Source organism: Rhinatrema bivittatum, chromosome 2, assembly GCF_901001135.1.
Source record: "Rhinatrema bivittatum chromosome 2, aRhiBiv1.1, whole genome shotgun sequence".
Classification (NCBI taxonomy): Eukaryota; Metazoa; Chordata; class Amphibia; order Gymnophiona; family Rhinatrematidae; genus Rhinatrema; species Rhinatrema bivittatum.
In genome coordinates, this window is record NC_042616.1 from 732,146,231 (window position 1) to 732,163,619 (window position 17,389).

Consider the following 17,389-nt stretch of genomic DNA (forward strand, 5'->3'; position numbering starts at 1 on the left):
AATATGGTGGGTACTGAGCCATACCTTATCCCCGGACTTACGTTGAGGTGCTGCTCTCTGGTGTCTATCAGTTGTTCTTTTGGCCTTCTCAGCTGCCTTTTGCAGCATCTCTCTGGCAAGCCGCCAGAGCTCTTGGAGTTCCTGAGCAGTCATGAGAGCTGCAGGTGAAGGGACATTCAGCGGGATTAGCAAAGGAGGCCGTGGTTATTGCCCATATACAATCTGAAGGTGGGACGATCTTGTGGCTGTGCAAAAGTGGAAATTGTGATAGAATTCCGCCCATGGGAGCAGGAATGCCCAATCATCCTAGTGGGCATTGGTGTAGGCTCATCAAAAGTTCTTCAAACTGCGTTTGGTTCATTTGGACTGTCCATTGGCTTGAGGGTGACAGTCTGTAGTAACGTCATAAGAACATAAGAACATAAGAAAATGCCATACTGGGTCAGACCAAGGGTCCATCAAGCCCAGCATCCTGTTTCCACAGTGGCCAATCCAGGCCATAAGAACCTGGCAAGTACCCAAAAACTAAGTCTATTCAATGTTACCATTGCTAATGGCAGTGGCTATTCTCTAAGTGAACTTAATAGCAGGTAATGGACTTCTCCTCCAAGAACTTATCCAATCCTTTTTTAAACACAGCTATACTAACTGCACTAACCACATCCTCTGGCAACAAATTCCAGAGTTTAATTGTGCGTTGAGTAAAAAAGAACTTTCTCCGATTAGTTTTAAATGTGCCCCATGCTAACTTCATGGAGTGCCCCCTAGTCTTTCTACTATCCGAAAGAGTAAATAACCGATTCACATCTACCCGTTCTAGACCTCTCATGTGAGATGTTGATCTCTAGTGAGATGTTGAACTTCTTGCATAGGGATTGTCAGTACTTAACTGTAAACTGAGTACCTCGATCTGAGACAATGTGACTAGGCAGTCCGTGGGGATGAAAGACATGCTGAGTGAAGTATCAGGCCAATTCTGGAGCCGTAGGAAGACTGGGTAGCGGTGTAAAATGAGCCATCTTAGAGAAGTGGTCAACTACAACCCAAATAACCATGTTGCCATTTGAGAGGGGGGATCCACTACAAAGTCAGTGGAAAAATGAGTCCAAGGTTCCCTGGGGGCTGGCAACAGCTGTAACAGCCCCCAGGGTTAACCCACCAATGTTTTCTGCTGCACGCAGGTGGGACAGGAGTCCATATAGGCTCAGACATCTTTTTGCATTTGGGGCCACCAATGGAATTGCTGGAGTAAGGCAAGGGTCCGGGCTCATCCAGAGTGCCCTGTGACGCAGGAATTGTGGGACCTTTTTAACACTTTCCCTCCAAGTCTGTGTGGATTGACCATCTTTCCTGGTGGAACGGTCATGGTGGAAGTGAGCAGCTCCAAGGTGTTCTAAGTCAGAAACGAGCAGGAAAGAGCATCTGCGTGAGTATTCTTGGCTGTTGGCCTATAATGGAGCTCGAAATTGAAGTGGGCCAAAAATAAGTACCAGCGAGCCTGCTGGGCATTTAGGTGCCATGCTTGGTAGAGGTGCTCCAGATTTTTATGGTCGGTGTAGATGGTTATGTGGTGTTGTGCTTCCTCTAACCAGTGATGCCACTCCTCCAAAGCCAATTTGATCGCCAGGAGCTCTCTATCACCAATCCCATAATTGCATTTCACTGGCGAGAACTATTTTGAAAAAAATGAATAGGGCTAAGACTCCTTTGGAGGAGTGCTGACTTGAGACTGCCTCTACCCTGAGAGAGGAAGCAGCCATTTCAGCAATGGAAGGGCATATGGGATTTGGGTGATGCAGGCAGGGCTCCTGCAGAAAGGCAGCCTTTAGGTTTTTAAAGACCGACATGGCTTCAGGTGGCCAGAGTTTGGTGTTGGCTCCCTTTTGTGTGAGAGCAGTGAGAGGCACTGCTATCATGGAGTAGTTGTTGATAAAATGCCTATAATAATTGGCATAGCCCAGGAATCTTTATTTATTTATTTAATTCTTTTTATATACCGACCTTCATGATGGGTGTCATATCAAATCGGTTTACATGGAACAAGGGGTAAACATTCTTATAAACCGTTTAACAGTAAAATAATCAGAGGAGGTTAAAAAGTTACATATAACAAGGAGGTCGAACTTGGGAATAGAAGAAAGAGAAGGACAGAGGGATAACCATTTGTGATTAAAGTGTTTCGCTATGTAAGTTGTCAGGTAGGCTTGACATGTAGAGTTCCGAAAGTGAAAAGATTAAGGGAAAGCTTGGCTAAATAGCCAGGTTTTAAGTTTTTTTTCGAAATGTTTGTAGGCAGGGTTCCTGTCTGAGGTCCGGCGGTAAATTGTTCCAGATAGTGGAACTATTTATTTATTTACCAACCAAGCAGAGCCCACAGTCTGCTTGGCTGAGGCCAATCCTGGATATGCTTAAGTTTGTCAAGATCCATGTTAAAGCCCTTACTGGAGACTATGTATCAAAGGAAGGGCAGATTTCCCTTTCCAATAAGCATTTTTCCTGCTTGGCATATAGCTGGTAATCCCAAAGACATTGGAGCATCCGAAAGACATGTCGGCGATGGGTTGCAAGGTCCTTGGAAAAGATTAAGCTGTCATTGAGGTAGACTACAATGCACTCACAGAGAAGATCCCGAAAGAGCTCATTCATCATGTTTTGGAATATGGCTGGAGCATTCATAATACGAAGGGTATCACCAGGTATTCATAGTGACCATCTCATGTGTTGAAGGCTGTTTTCCATTCATCGCCGTGTCAGATATGAATCAAATTGTAGGCACCTCTGAGGTCCAGTTTGGAGAAGAAGGTAGGGGATAGTGATCCTTTCTGATAATTGCATTTAAGCCCCAATAGGCAATGCTGGTGTGAAGAGACCCGTCCTTCTTACCTACAAAGAAGAAACCTGTGCCTGCTGCAGAGGAGGATTGGCAGTTGAGTCCCTTTCCTCTTGGATGTACTCCAACATAGCTTTTGCTTCTGTAAGCGACAAGGGGTAAACCAGACCATGGGGAGGTTTGGCACCAGGAATCAGTTCAATGGCGCAGTCATACTCTCTGTGAGGGGGGAAAGGAGTCTGCCTTCTTCTTGGAGAAAACATCAGCAAACTCCGTGTACTGCAGAGGTAGACCTGGCACGATAGCAGTCGCCGAGAGACATTGAAGGGACACCACCTCTTGCAGACATGAACTGTGTGGTAGTCAGGCTCCCATTGAGACAACTGTAGGGAAGCTCAGTCAAACTGAAGCAGATGTTGCTGGAGTCAGGGTAAGCCCAGAACCATAGAGTGAATGGTTTTATGTATGACATGAAAATTCAAGAGTTCAACTGGAACTGTGGTGTGGGTGATTTTACCTGGTAATGGATCCCCATGAATTGATGAAAGGACCAGTGGGACTGGGCAAGAGCACATGGGTATCTGAAGATGAACAACAAGAGCCTTCATGAGGAAATTCCCTCCTGCTCCAGAGTCCACCAGGGTCAAGGTGGCAAAGTTCTGTTTGCCAAAGGAGATGGTCACTGGAAGGATTAGTGAGTGAGCTGAAGAGGAAAGGCCTAGTGTCAGCCTCCTGCTGAGCCCTAGGCCTGAGAGTTTACCGGCCTCACCAAGCAGCAAACTATTCGGTGACCTGACCCGCCACAGTAGAGGCAGAGCCCAGCCTAGCAGCGCTGAAGGGACAGACACCCTCTTCCCAATTGTATTGGCTCTTCAGTGCGAGTCCCAGATGAGGGAGGTGCTTCCTGGGGAGGAGATAGGCGCTGAGAGCAGCTGGCCACAGGTGTACATCTTCTGGGAAGTTAGAGTTACTGGCTCCCACTCTGACTAGTTAATCCAACCGGTCAGGTCAATGAGGCATTCTAGAGACTCTAGCAGTTCACGCGCTGCAAACTCATCCTTTATGCGGGGCAACAATCCTTCCAAGAAGATGGGGCATAGGCAATCATCTCTCCAACTGAGTTCCATGGCCAGAGTCCGGAAGTCGATGGCAAAATCAGATAGGGACTGAACCCCCTAGTGGAGGTGGAGGAGATCTGATCCAGAGGCTGCCTGGCGACCAGGGTCATTGAAGATGGTCTTGAAGGCTACAATAAAACTTTGGTGATCCTGAAGGATCGGGTTGGATAGTTCCCACAAGGCTCAGACTAAGGTCTTATTCTCTAGGACAGAGAGGATGTATGTCATTTGTATAACATCATCTGGGAACAGTTCTGATTGGAGAGAAAAGTGCATGTAGCACTGGTTGATAAACCCCAAGCATTGCCTTGGGACCCCAGCATAGCAGAGAGGAGCTGGCAACAGAATGGTGGACTGTAGAAGTGCCTCTGGTAGTTGATGGGTGCTAGCATAGGAGGCATCTGGGGGCTTAGGGAGGCTAAGGAATCTAGGCCAGCACAGAATCGCTCCATGGAAGCTGCCAGCACCTCGAGGAAGCGCTGTTGCTTCTTGAATCTTTTGGGACAAGCCTGGAATGGCCTGTAATTCGGTGGTTTTTCACAGGGTCCATGGCCTCGGCAATCTGTTGGTGAAGTGGATCCTTGGGCAGAGGGTAAGTTGGCACTACCTATGGGCAGGAGCCCCGCAGGTCCCCACTGTCAGCAGGAGCGGAAGCAAATGCCCAGCTGGAGTTTTTGCCAATACCAGCCCACATTTCCCTCAAGTTGAACCCTTGGATGCCGAAGGCAACTGTCTTATGTGGGGGCCTCTGTGCTGCTGGAGAGTCAGAGAGGTAAGGAGGTTTCAGGCCAGCAGAGTGGAGAAGCTGGATTGGTCCAGAGCATGTAGGGTGCAGATTAGTGGCAGTCTGAGGACCGTAGGGTAGTGTTCCAGGAGGAGATGTTCATCAGGCTGAGACGGCACAATATCCTGATGCAGGCTGAAGGTTGCTGGGCTGGTGGAGCAAGTCAGAGTCAAGGTACAGGTGAAAGGTCCAAGGCAAGCGGAGTTCAGTCATGAGCAAAGAGAGCTTAGAGGCAGGCAGAGTCAGCAACATCGAGGTCCAGAACTGAGGTTAGGCCAGGAGTCCAAGAGGCAACACAGAGAGATGGACAGGGGACCACAGGACAGCTGACAGCAGACAAGGGGAAATGCCAAGGAGAAGATCGAAGGCTGGAGGCAGAATACGAGGAGAGGACCAGGACACAAAGAGGCAGACATGCAGAACACAGGGACAAGGCAGGATCCGAAGAAGGGCTGGATTGTTGGAGTGGTTACAGTGGCAATTAGGACCTACCGAGGGGTAGTCTACCTATGCCAAAGCAAAGATTTGGAGAAGAGTGCCTTAAATAAGTCCCAGCTGGGGTGATGATGTCATCAGAAGGCGTTCCGGTCCTATTTCTGCCACTGGCCCTTTAAGTAGGCCATGATCCAGCATGTGCATGCCTAGAGAGGCACCAGAGAGTTTTGCAACATCAGGCCCAGGAGGAACACAGCAGCCTGCTGCACAGGACAGATACAGCAGCAGTCAGCGTGGGGGGTCTGCCCTGGCATCTGACAAATTGGGGAGGACCCTGGGTCCGGAGGTGAGTGCGGCGGCTTGCGGGAGGCTGCGGGCCACCAAACGTAACATTATCTATAACGACTCCTAGATCCTTTTCCTCTAAATGTGGAACCTTTGCATGTTTAGCTGTAATTTAGATTGCAGTTCCCTAAGTCCATCACTTTGCACTATGTCCAGACTACAAGTCTTGTAAGCTTCTTTTGCAATTTCTCACAATGTTCTTGTGATTTAGCAACTTTGAATAACTTTGTGTCATCTACACATTTGATCACCTGACTAGTTGTTATCATTTCCAGGTCATTTTTAAATGTTAAAAAGAAGTGACCCCAGAACAGATCCCTATGGTACCCATTATTATCTAAAAGCACAGAATTAAAGTGGCTTATCATTAAATGCTAGAAGAGTGTTCCCAAGCTTGTGCTCAAGAACCTCAAGTTTTCAGGATATCCACAATGAGTATACATGACATATGTGCATACAATGGAGGTAGTACATGTCTCATGCCTGTTCATTGTGGATATCCTGAAAACCCAACTGATTGGGGGTTATCGAGGATAGGTTTGGAACCATTTTGCTGGAAGTCATGAAGACATCAGTAGTACACAGAAGATTTCAAAGGATCCAATATTTTCTCAGAACTCCCTCTCATGGATTCTGAGCACACATGTAGTCATAAAGGGATCTCTGCCATATTTATATAACCATTATGGCAGGAATTTTGGTTATTGCAATAGACACAGAAGACCTGGCTGTTCAGGCTGTGTTATTGCTTATGGTTTCAGTATATGGATTCCCAGCTCCTTGGGGGAACCAAATTCATATTAATCAATGGACAGCCCTATTGACATTTGGGAAGTTAGCAATGTCAAAGAAACTCCTTTGTATCTCCCTCCTCTCCTGCTCAGTAAAGGAGTTCTAGATCTAGTCAGGCATGTAGGCAAGCATGTGTCAGAAAGCTCTGTTAAAGCTGGTATTTAGCAATCTGTAATTATTTAGAGTAGTTGTGGGTGGATCCTTGGACCAGTGGCAAGTGACCCACACCCTCGGGGAAATCCCGAGAGGGCCACGGATCAGGCTTAGTGTAGGAGACGACACACACTTTTTTTTTATTAGACAATATGGTAAACCACCAGAGGTGGCAGTAGTAGTGAGCTGGGAAGCGCCTGGCTGGGCTGTAGTCCCTCACGTATTGGAACAGCGATCCCAGGGTGGCTGAGCTGTAGAGAACTAAAACAGTGAATAGGCAGTATACGCAGAGTTTTGGAACAAGTCCTTGATGGTAACACTCACACAATAGTCTCTTAAGGCAAGCCCAGGAGATGGTACACATTAGGCCCTTGAGGAGCGAGTACCTAGACCCAGGGAAAGCTCAGAGAGATAGATGGAAAACTCACTGATGTTGTAAGCAGCGATGACTTCTTAGCCGAAGGGTTATTAGGAGCAAGTCCGGGACATGGGCCCTCGAGGAGCGAGTACCGGTTCTGGACTGCGACCTGCAAAGAAAAAAGAGAAAGCGAGACCCGAGGAGTGGGTACCTCTAGTGAAGTCCGAGGAGGCAGAGTAGCTAGGGTTTGCGGAGAGCGAATCCCATCAGCAGGCAACCAGGAGGAAGCAGGTAAACCAATCCCTTGCTAACTCGTCTTGTTAGCGAAAACTGAGACCTTAAATATCTGGAGCTGGTGACGTTCATCTCAGGGGGCGGACGCCCCTGAGGTCGCGCCAACCACTGGCACATCAGTCGGGCCGTGTGGCGCCCCTTAGGGCATCTGGTCAACATGGCGGCTTGCAGGTGTCGAGCAGATCCAGGAACGCCGGAGGAGGACGGCCAGGAAACGCCACAGCAGCTAGCCTTCCATCAACCCTGAAGGGAGTCGCCACGAGGTAAGGGGGGCGGAAGCAGAGACGCGGACAGTAGACGGCCACAACAGCATGGCCTCCAGAAAGTCAGCACATTTGGAGTAGAGGATTTGCTGATAACCCCCATAATAGCCTCAACGGGTGTACAGCGGTTCATGGCTCATGGCCCAGAATCTTTTTAGGTACCTAGCATCGCCTCTGGGCATACCTCAAAGTGTAGGAAATGTCCAGTATGTGGGCCCTTCGGCAGAGGTGAGAGGTGGTACTGCCCAGGGGAGGGCCCCGTTGAGCTTCACCGTTGGGAGGCAGAGCCTAGGCTGCAGGATGATATTCAGCAGAAGTTATGTGTGGAGAGGAGAGGGTGACCCCAGGAGGAGGGCCACGGAGCGCCAGCACAGACTGACATCAGACTCAGCTGATGACTAGAGTCAGGCAAAAGCTGCGGCACTTCCTGAGGATGTGGGGGTGCTGGGAAGTAGATACAGTCTCTGTAGTACACTGGTCGGTTAGAGATAGTACACAAGAGGGTTCCTCGGTGGTAGATCACGGTAGTGGTCCGCAGAGTGGGGTACACCGGCGAGTGTTCCTCTTAGTGGTGTCACGGCGTGGGTCCGTAGAGCAGGGTAGACCCGGAGGTGGCTCCTCACAGTAATGGTCTGCAGAGTGGGGTACACCGGAGAGGGATTCCACGTAGATAACACCACACAGCGTGGTACTCACAGCGACTGGAGACAAGTTATGTAGGAACTTCAGTAGAAAGCCTCGGGGAGCGAGGCAGGCAGGAATCCGGGTTGCAAGGCCCTCTGAGGAGCAGATAGCCAAGAGACAAGGAAGGGCCCCTGAGGAGCGGGTACCCGATAGTCTCACACGACGGAAGCAGGAACAAAACAATGCTGAAGAAAGTAGGTAGGAACAGCAAGTGAACTCGTTGCCAAGTCGCTGGCTGTCTGGGCTAGCGAGCTTAAATATCGGAGTTGAATGACATCATCTGATGGAGATGCCCCTGAGGTTCCTGCATGACGTGGTCTAAAGCAGGTCGTAGAGCGTGCGCGCGCACCTAGGGGACCCAGAGGTCAAGATGGCGGTCGGCAGTGTCCATCCTGCCCAGATAGGCTCGGGAACAAAGGCCGGAAGGCCTATGGTAGCTGGCAGAAGCTGCGAGTTCGCCCAACAGAGCCAAAGTAGTAGAAGAGAGGTGAGCAGTAGCAGTCGCAGCCATCTGCGACCGCCGGAGCGTAACACAAAGTTTCCAGGAGGAGAGGAGCTTAATGCTAATTCAATCTCTGTGTCCTCTTGTGTCCATGTATAAGGAGGAAGGGAGGACAAATGTGTGATGGTCTGCATGTTAAGAGGCAGGAGGAATGCATGCAAGGAATAAATGGTGGAGAAGAGAGTGGGAAGAGATGTATGTGCAGGGGAGATCAAATACTAGTGAAGTGGTGGAGGCAGATGCTAAGAAAACAGGGGAAGTGCTGAGGGAAGATGCTGAGAACGCAGGGGAAGAGGTAGCAGGCAGATGCTGAGAAAGCGAGGGCAAGAGGTGAGGGAGCAGATGCTGAGGAAGGGAGGGAAGAGACAGGGCAAATGCTGGAAAAGAGGGGAAAACAGGCAGAAGTGGATGCTGGTGAAGGAGGGGGAAAAGAGGCAGGGAAAGATGCTTGGGGAAGGGGGGAAAGACAGCAAGATGGGATGGATTTAGTGTTGAGTAGCACATGGCAAATTATATGCTCTTCTATCCAGAGTGGTGGAAAATCAGAGAAAGAATCTCAACTGGGCAGATTAGATGGGCAGATTAATCTTTATCTGCCATTATTTACCTTGTTACTATATAATTAAAGAGGACAAAATGAGAAAAGCAGGATGAGGGAAAAAACAAATGACAGGCACAGCTATCCTAGAAAGTTTTGTGCTATGGAGGAGTAGGCTAGTAATTAAAGCATCAGGCTGAGAAATCAAAGAAATCCAATTGAGCACTCTTTATGATGTTAGTCAAGTCACTTCCCCCTCCACTGCCTCAGTTACAAACTAACAGGGTCACGCATCAAAATGCATTTTTTTCACATCACACGTTGTGTATGCAAACTCTGAATATTTAGTCAAAGTTTGTGGGTGGTTTATGAAAATGAGGGGTGTTTAACACTGCATGCAATAGAATAATAACTACACCTTTTTCCCTGGCGTGAATCCAGTTTTGGGTCGGGGGGAAGAGAGAGAGAGAGACAGAAATCCTTTATAATGCTCTCATATTAGTCAACTATTTCTATCATTATCAGAGGGTCATCTAGTAACTAGGGTGAGGTTTTGGTGGTGGTCTAGGGGTTTAGGGGGCAGTTTTACATGCACAGTCAGACATATGAACAGCACTCAGGTAGAGAGTGCATCAAGCTAGGGCGAGAGTACATTGTAGAAATCTCATCTTTGTGTACCTTTCCTCATTCCAAATCACATCTTCACTGATGTGTACTGTGCTATTTGTACCTCTGACTGTGCATATCTGCATTTAATATTTAACTATTTGCAGATAAAATGTACTAAATGTTATATTTCATATATTTTGTGGGAGTTGGGGGGGGGAGGGGAGAGTTGAATATTTACTGTTTCCCCAAAGACAGGAAACCAAAAACTTTGTTGTCTTAATAATAAGTATAAAACACAGAAAATAAGCCTTTTAGGACTTGATTGTGCAGAAAGCTACAGAAAGGATGGTGTCTGCAGTACTGAAGTTGATGGGCAGACTAGATGGGACTTGTAGCCTTGTTGGCCATTACCTTTTTGTTTGTTTTTTATTGTATACAAAATGTTTTTTTTTAAAGGCAAAATAATAATGGCTTATATTTGTTTGGATTTGGGCATTAAAATATTAATAAAAAATCCAAAGTAAGGTTAAAGTCGTGTCTATAGAGTTTAGATTTCAATCCTGAAGACCCTATCTGTCCTCCCCCGTAGACAAAGAATGGGAGAAAAGGTTTAGTGAATCAGACCTGTATTACTTACTGTGTAGAACTCTTGGATTTGAATCGTCTTGCTTTGGTTATGCACACAGTAATGTAGATTTTGCTCGCACCTTTTTAATGATAACACAAAACAAGTTACAGTCAGGTACATAGGTATTTTCCTAAATAAGACTTAATATAGTAAGTTGCATTAGGGCTTTACCTAAAAAAACAGAATACATTAATGGGATTTGAGCCTTGGCTTTCCTAGCTCTCAAGATGTTATGCTAACCACTAGACAACCGCTGGCTTTGAACTGGGGTGTTTGCTCCTTTGGGGCTAGCATGCTCTGTGCAGCCACAGAATGTGCACTTATTACCTGCCTCTTTCCACATAATAAAAAGCTCATTGCAAACACTTACTCTTTAGCGGCTGTTAGAAAATGAGGGGTAAAGAAAATAAATCCCCCTTCCGTTACAAGAAGCCAGTTACTAGCACAACCCACTTAATCCCAAAAGAGGAATGTGGTGTGAGCGAAGCGGATTTCCTCATATATATATATTTTTTTTTAAATCACCCCCCCCCCTCCCGATGGAAAGGGCGGTGCCGAAGGAAGGGGCGGGGTGATTTTGGCCTATGGCCAATTGCCTACGGGAAGTCAAACGCTGGAGTGCAGAGTGAAGAGCTAGCGTACAGGAAGGGCGGGGCAGACGTTTGACACTGTTGACAGTGGGAGGTCCTCCGGGCTAGGGGGAGGAAGCGTTTGGAGACGCGTCCTCTTTAAGGGGAGGGGCGAGTTCGTTAGTACTTCTCCGTAAAGTTTCTGTCTCGCGTTGGAAAGTTTTGCCGTGTGTTTATACGTGCGTAGCCTGGTACGGGAGCGAGCGAAAGAACGAGGTGGAGCAGCGACCAAAACATGGGCACGCGGCCGCCACTGTCAGTGCCCTAATCAACAGCCGCGGTGTTTGCTCTCTTAGGCTGAGGAAACTTTTCCTGTCACCCCTTCCCCCTACTTCCACGTTACTATGGAGTACCTGACGACGTTCACCGGGAAGAGCGGTCGAGTGCTGCGCGGCACGGCCAATAGACTGTGGGGCGGGCTCCGCGAGGTCCATTTCCAGGATGTGCTGCAGGAGAGCGCCTTGCGCGCCCGAGAGGAGGCGGCCGCCGGAGCTCCCCCAGGTCTGCATCCCTTTTCCACCCTGGGCCGCAGGGGCGGGAGGTGGGTCATGGGGGCTGTGGTAGGTCCCCGACTGCTACTAGTATCGGGGACCTTGATGGAGTCCGAGCTTTGATCCGTCCGCTCGGTCGAGCTTCCTGCAAACTTGAACGAACCCCCCACCGGTTTGCCCTCTACAAGGCTTTGGTTCTTAAATAACAGGTCACAGACTTTGAGCTCTTGGTTGCGAAGTTTCTTCCTCTTTTTTTTTTCTTTTACTATGTTGACAAGTCCCCAGAGTACCTTACAACGGTTGAAACCCCAGTGTTACTTGTCTACCTTGGAGCGCATTAATATCTTAAATCAGCGACCCCAGTACTGGAGCTCACCTCCCGCACTTTACTCTTTTCGGTTCTGAAATCTTTGACAGCTGCAGTGGCGTTTTCCTCGTCATGTGATTATCATCGAAGTCTTTCTTTGTATGTAGTATTCATAGATATAATATTCTGGCACATAAAAAAGCGTTTGGCTTTTCTAGCTTATATGGAGTTGTTGAAGTTTTGTAGTTTTAAAAACAGTTTTGTGGGCGGAGATACCTGTTAACTTGGACCGACCCCCCTCCCCAGGCATTGTCGACTTGGTTCATGCATTAGTTTTGTTAGAAGTTAAACAATGTTTTAAGAGAGGATCTGGGTAATATTTTGATTTTAAAATGATTGTTTCCTTAGTGTAATCAGCCTTAAAACTGGCTTTTGTCAAAGCATTTTTAATGGGGCGTTGGTGCATGATGAGCATTTCTTCTCAAACCAAGTGCTTCCTGAGGTGGGAGCTTTATTTTATTTATTTTGAATTACTTCTGTCCTGCACCCTCTGAAGTTGGGGTGGGTTACATGATAACATGCACAAAATGTCAGATAACAGGCAACAACAAATAAGGACACAAATCAAAGACAGACATCAGTGTTCTCTGCAAGGATGGTTGTGATTAAGTTTGGAAAGCCTGAGTAAATAATTACGTGTTTAGAGCCTTCTTGAATACTTTGTGGTTTGAAAGGAGTGAATTTCTAGTGGGATTGAATTCCAGATAGTTGGTCTAGCAATGGAAATGGCTCACTCCTGTGTGACAGCTAGTCTGGTATGTTTTGCAGCAGGAGTGTCAAGGAGAAAGTGACTTGATGATCTGAAGTTTCTAGTAAATACATAGAAGTGTAGAATTAAGATTATCCAAGGGATAAATTGTATCTGGGTGTGAAGATGAAAATGCAAGCTTCAGAGGAAGGTGGGTGCACTAAGCACTTTTATTACATTGGTCTAATTAAAGCAGTGCACTAAGCTTAGTGCACTGCTTTAATTAAAATGTGTGCTAAAATTACTTCCTATATAGTAACAATTAAAGCACAAAAAATGTATGCTAAGTGGGGATAAAAGTGTGCTAATTCTAGAATAATTTGCGTGCTAGGTATCACCTTTTCAGTGCTGGAAACCGTGTCACTCAACCAAGGTAGCTGGAAAGTTCTCCGTTCTATGGAATGGGGGCAGGCTACTGAGAGTTACCACCAGTAAAAAATCCAAGTCCTCTCAAAGCTGTGCTCCGAATAAGAGATTCTCTAACTTAGGGGCCAATGCAATAAATTTGCGTAGAAAGCGGGCGCTGAACTGTCAAGGGGGGTGCCATGCAATATTTAAATTAGGGGGTCGCATTAGCAAGGAGGCACTAGGGTCGCTTGTGCGACCCTAGCACCTCCTTGCTAACGAGAACCCAATTGCTTTCTCTCCACTACATTTCCTTACAGCCTATTATACTCTCCCATTCCCTAAACTTATCCACCCTTAACCCACCTGTCTTCACCCCCACATCACTCTCCAGCCCCTCCATCTACCTATTCTCCTCCCACTTATTAAGCAAACCCATTCTCCTAACCCCCATTTCCCCATTACACGCCCTTCCCAAAAACTACCCTGGGGGTGGGGTTCTGTAGGTAGGTTAGGGGGCTTTCTGGTTTCAGGCCAAAGACACTCTACCTCAGAGGGTTCTGGGTTATTCAGAACTGGATCAGAGAACCTCATCTTTTTGTCTTGTTAAATTCAGTGTTAGAGGCATGAGCTAAGTAAGTTTAACTTCCACTTCTAATCATTGATGTTAACTTAATTTCCATTTTAGTGCATCATTTTAGCTATTGTTTATTACATCAGAAGTATGAATAACCTTAGATGGTATCAGGCCCACCAACGACACCCTTTTGCTTTAAGCCAGACTATGAGTCTTAGGCCTGCTTATAAAACATATAAACCATAAAGACTAACCTCAGTTACCATAAGTAGGATTTGTGACAAAGTAGGCATATATAAATGGGTAGTGGGTGAAACAAGTAAAGTAAAAATGTATTCCCATAGTGATAAAAAAAAAAAATCAGCACTAAAAATTTAATGCTGATTTTTACCATGGTCTAATTACGTCGGTAGACAGGTAAAAGATTGTGGTAAATAAGGATTACTTGCAGTCAGTACCTCTTGGTGCTTTTTAGCAGCTTATCATGCTTATTTTATTTTCATCTTTACATTTTTAAATTTTGTGTAAGTTGCATCTGGTTCAATATATGGCATATATCCTCTTTGGACACTTATTTTATCGCACATTAGTTTGTTTTTATTCACAGCCATTGGATTTTTATTATGACGAGCCAGATCCGAGACTGTTTTTAAATAAAATGCAAGTGAAATATAAATGTAAACTTGTGCACTGCTCTACATCTGGTGTTTTTAAATCCATTTGACTAAAACAGCCGCCGTCATATCTAGAGCCGCATAGTATTGGACTACGTTTTTTTTTTTTTATATATACTTATTGACCAGCCGATCATATTGATGGTTAAACAACTGCATTCATGAAATTGTTTTTTTTGGCGGTAACTCACGAAAAGGGCACCCACCCAGCTGTTCAAACAATTAGTGAGGCTGAAGTTTTGACGGGATCTCTATCAATGTTATTGCGAGAATCACATATAAACACCCTCAACCACATCACTAACTTCTTTTCCTCCAACTACGTGACAAAGGTAAGATCACAATGGGGCAGATTTTATAAATCTGCGCACACGCGCGCCGGGCCGGCTGCCGCGCTCCATGTTCCGGTCAAGGGGCCGCTGTCACGCCCCCGGGCCGGAACCACGCCCCCGGACACGCCGCATCACTCCCGGCACGCCCCCGACATGCCCCTCCATGCAAGCCCCGGGGCTTGCGCACGCCGCCGAGCCTATTCAAAATAGGCTCGGCGCGCACAGGGGGTTTGGGGTAGGTTTTCGGGGGCTATGCGTGTATCTTGCGCGCGCGTACCCCTTTGAAAATTTACCCCAAAATGTTTAAGACAAATTTTTTTTGCCAATATTTTTTTGTTTCACTATCGCACTTCGTGAACATTGTCGTTACTAGCTCTCTGATATATGACTGTTGCCCGACGCGCCAACTAAAAGACCACACCATGTTTCATTATTTGTTAGTTATTTTGTACCTGAAAACATATGTTGTTTCATTTGCTACTGCAGTCTTGTTTTTCCACTCGCTATTACATTCATTGGTTTGTGCTAACCATCGCATATTTGTAAGAATTATACCGGCACCCGACCCCAATTAGTGAGTTAACAACACGATTAAAATAAAAAATATATATGCTTTCCATCGTTTACTATAATCAGCGAGCACTGCAGCTAAAGTTTTCTTAACGTGTCACCCTTGGCTGGCATGCTAACACGAACAGCACATAAGTCTCCATGATTTGGCACACAATTGCTATTGATTTCCCTGCTATCAACTGCAATAGTTTCTTATTTTTATTTTATTTTTCATTATTTTTTATTTTTGACAAATACACCCGTGCCACCTACCACATCATATTTATGGTTTGCAACTTATGTTTCAGAAATATATCGTATTAGGAGTGGTATTCGTTTTTTTAAAAAAAACCCATCAACTTCACTCTAACTGGTAAGATACCGTTTCTACTTTGTGTCAAGTTACCAGTAAGTGAAAAGTATGTGGCACTTTTCAATTGCTCTTATTTACATTTTTCATTGGGGTTTTAATTCAAGATATTTTTATTTCATTTTAGTGCCTGTAGTTCATAACATTCTTATTTCCATTTTTGATGTTTATTGTTTTATTCTTTATCTACCATTTTTATTATTTTTTTATTTTTTATATATATATATATTTTTTTAGTGCCCCTTGCCATATTTTTCTTCATTCATTTATTGACTTTTTATATGATTATTTGTCATTATTTTTTAATTATTTCCCAATTTCACTTTCATCTATTTTTATTCTAACAATTTTTATGTTAACTATCGTCATATGTGAGTATGTGTACATTTTCCATATAACATTATGCGTTCCCCCCCTTGTTTCCCAGCAATCCCAATTGATATGTTGTGAAGTTCTCACATTGCTATGTGAGATAATACAAGCAACCATTGGTACAGGTATTTACTGTTTAAACACAAGTCTTTTTTACTAATGACTTTCTCCTGCTAATACCACGCCCATTGTCTTCAGACATACACACACATACAAATTCTGCACGTCATGGCTATAAGTTTAACAAGATCACGTAGTAAATGTTGTTAACACATTGCTACAATATGTGCACACAATCGTGTGTTTTTGATATATTAATTTAGATTATTGTTTGTATTTATACATGTTTTATCATTTTATTCTTTTTATATTTTTTAAGTTGGTGACATTTTATATGTATTAACACATCTATGTCTATTGCTTAATGTACCGTATTTTTCGCTCCATAAGACGCACCAGACCATAAGACGCACCTAGGATTCAGAGGGGGAAAATTAAAAAAAAAATAATTGTGCTAAACCGGCTCTGTCCCCGGGCGTCTGTGCGTCTTATGGAGCAACTTAGGGGAGTGCATAACATTTTTTTTTTCTCCCCATTTTGTTTTCGGGTCTGGGGAGGGCCATTTCGGTCCATTCCCCAGATCAGAAAACTTTTGTCTTTCTAATTCTGTGGGAAACCTCTTCCCCCCCCCCCCCCCCCAAAAAAAAAACAAAAAAAACCATCCCAACACTTTAAATTAATTAACAACCCTCCTGACCCCCCCCAAGACCTGCCAAATTAATTTACTACAGCCCCCACCCTCCTGCCCCCCCCCCCCCCCCCAAGACCTGCCAAAAGTCTGTGGCAGTCCGGGAGCGATCTCCTGGACTTGGGCCGTCGGCTGCCAGCAATCAAAATGGCGCCGACGGCCCTTTGCCCTTACTATGTCACAGGGGCTACCGCTGCCATTGGTTGACCCCAGTAACATAGTAAGGGCAAAGGGCCGTCGGCGCCATTTTGATTGCTGGCAGCTGACGGCCCAAGTCCAGGAGATCGCTCACGGACCGCTCCTGGACCCCCGCTGGACCACCAGGGACTTATGGCAGGTCTTTGGGGGTTCATGAGGGTGGGGGGTTGTAGTAAATTAATTTGGAAGGTCTGGGGGGGGGACAGGGGTTTTGTTAGATTTTTAATTTTTTTTTATATTCGCTCCATAAGACGCACAGACATTTTCCCCCCACTTTTGGGGGAAAAAAAGTGCATCTTATGGATAAAAAATACGATATATGTATGTCAGTCATGTGTAATTTTAATCAATATTGTTCTTGTAGTAGCCCCTGAGGCAGCTCCTGCGAGAGCGAAACTCTGCCAGAGCTGGGCTAATACCAATAAAGAATCCCTGATTACACCGATCACTACCGTTTGTCCTGCTTTCTAGCATTATTGATCGGCTTCTGATTTGTTTCTTGGGTTCTATAAATTATATGTACTAAAAACATTAAGACCTCTCCTTCACCAGATTGATTTTAGAACTGTTCTTCAGGCATTAATCTTTTCTAAAGTTGATTATTGTAACACTATACTAATAGGACTTCCAGTGTCTACAATTAGACCTCTTCA

At 45.6% G+C, this 17,389-nt stretch overlaps 1 protein-coding gene and 1 long non-coding RNA gene across 5 annotated transcripts in view; one reads left to right on the forward strand and one right to left on the reverse strand.

Moving 5' to 3' along the window:
* The window catches only part of LOC115085627, a 242,542-nt gene extending 231,713 nt beyond the window's left edge, over nt 1-10,829 (reverse strand). For both annotated transcript variants that reach the window (XR_003854908.1, XR_003854909.1), the window contains exons 1-2: nt 10,704-10,829; nt 10,343-10,412 (exon numbers count right to left, since the gene is read on the reverse strand). This is a non-coding gene — a long non-coding RNA (uncharacterized LOC115085627). The remainder of the gene's footprint in view (nt 1-10,342; nt 10,413-10,703) is intronic.
* The window catches only part of OXR1 (oxidation resistance 1), a 1,217,970-nt gene that overhangs the window by 658,700 nt on the left and 541,881 nt on the right, over nt 1-17,389 (forward strand). Inside the window, exon 1 of one of the 3 annotated variants that reach the window (XM_029591872.1) lies at nt 11,037-11,463. The exons of the other annotated variants lie outside the window; for them this stretch is intronic. Within the exon in view, the coding sequence (XP_029447732.1) occupies nt 11,307-11,463 (157 nt within the window). The 5' untranslated portion in view covers nt 11,037-11,306. Of the gene's footprint in view, nt 1-11,036; nt 11,464-17,389 lie in introns of those variants that run through there. 3 annotated transcript variants of the gene reach the window in all.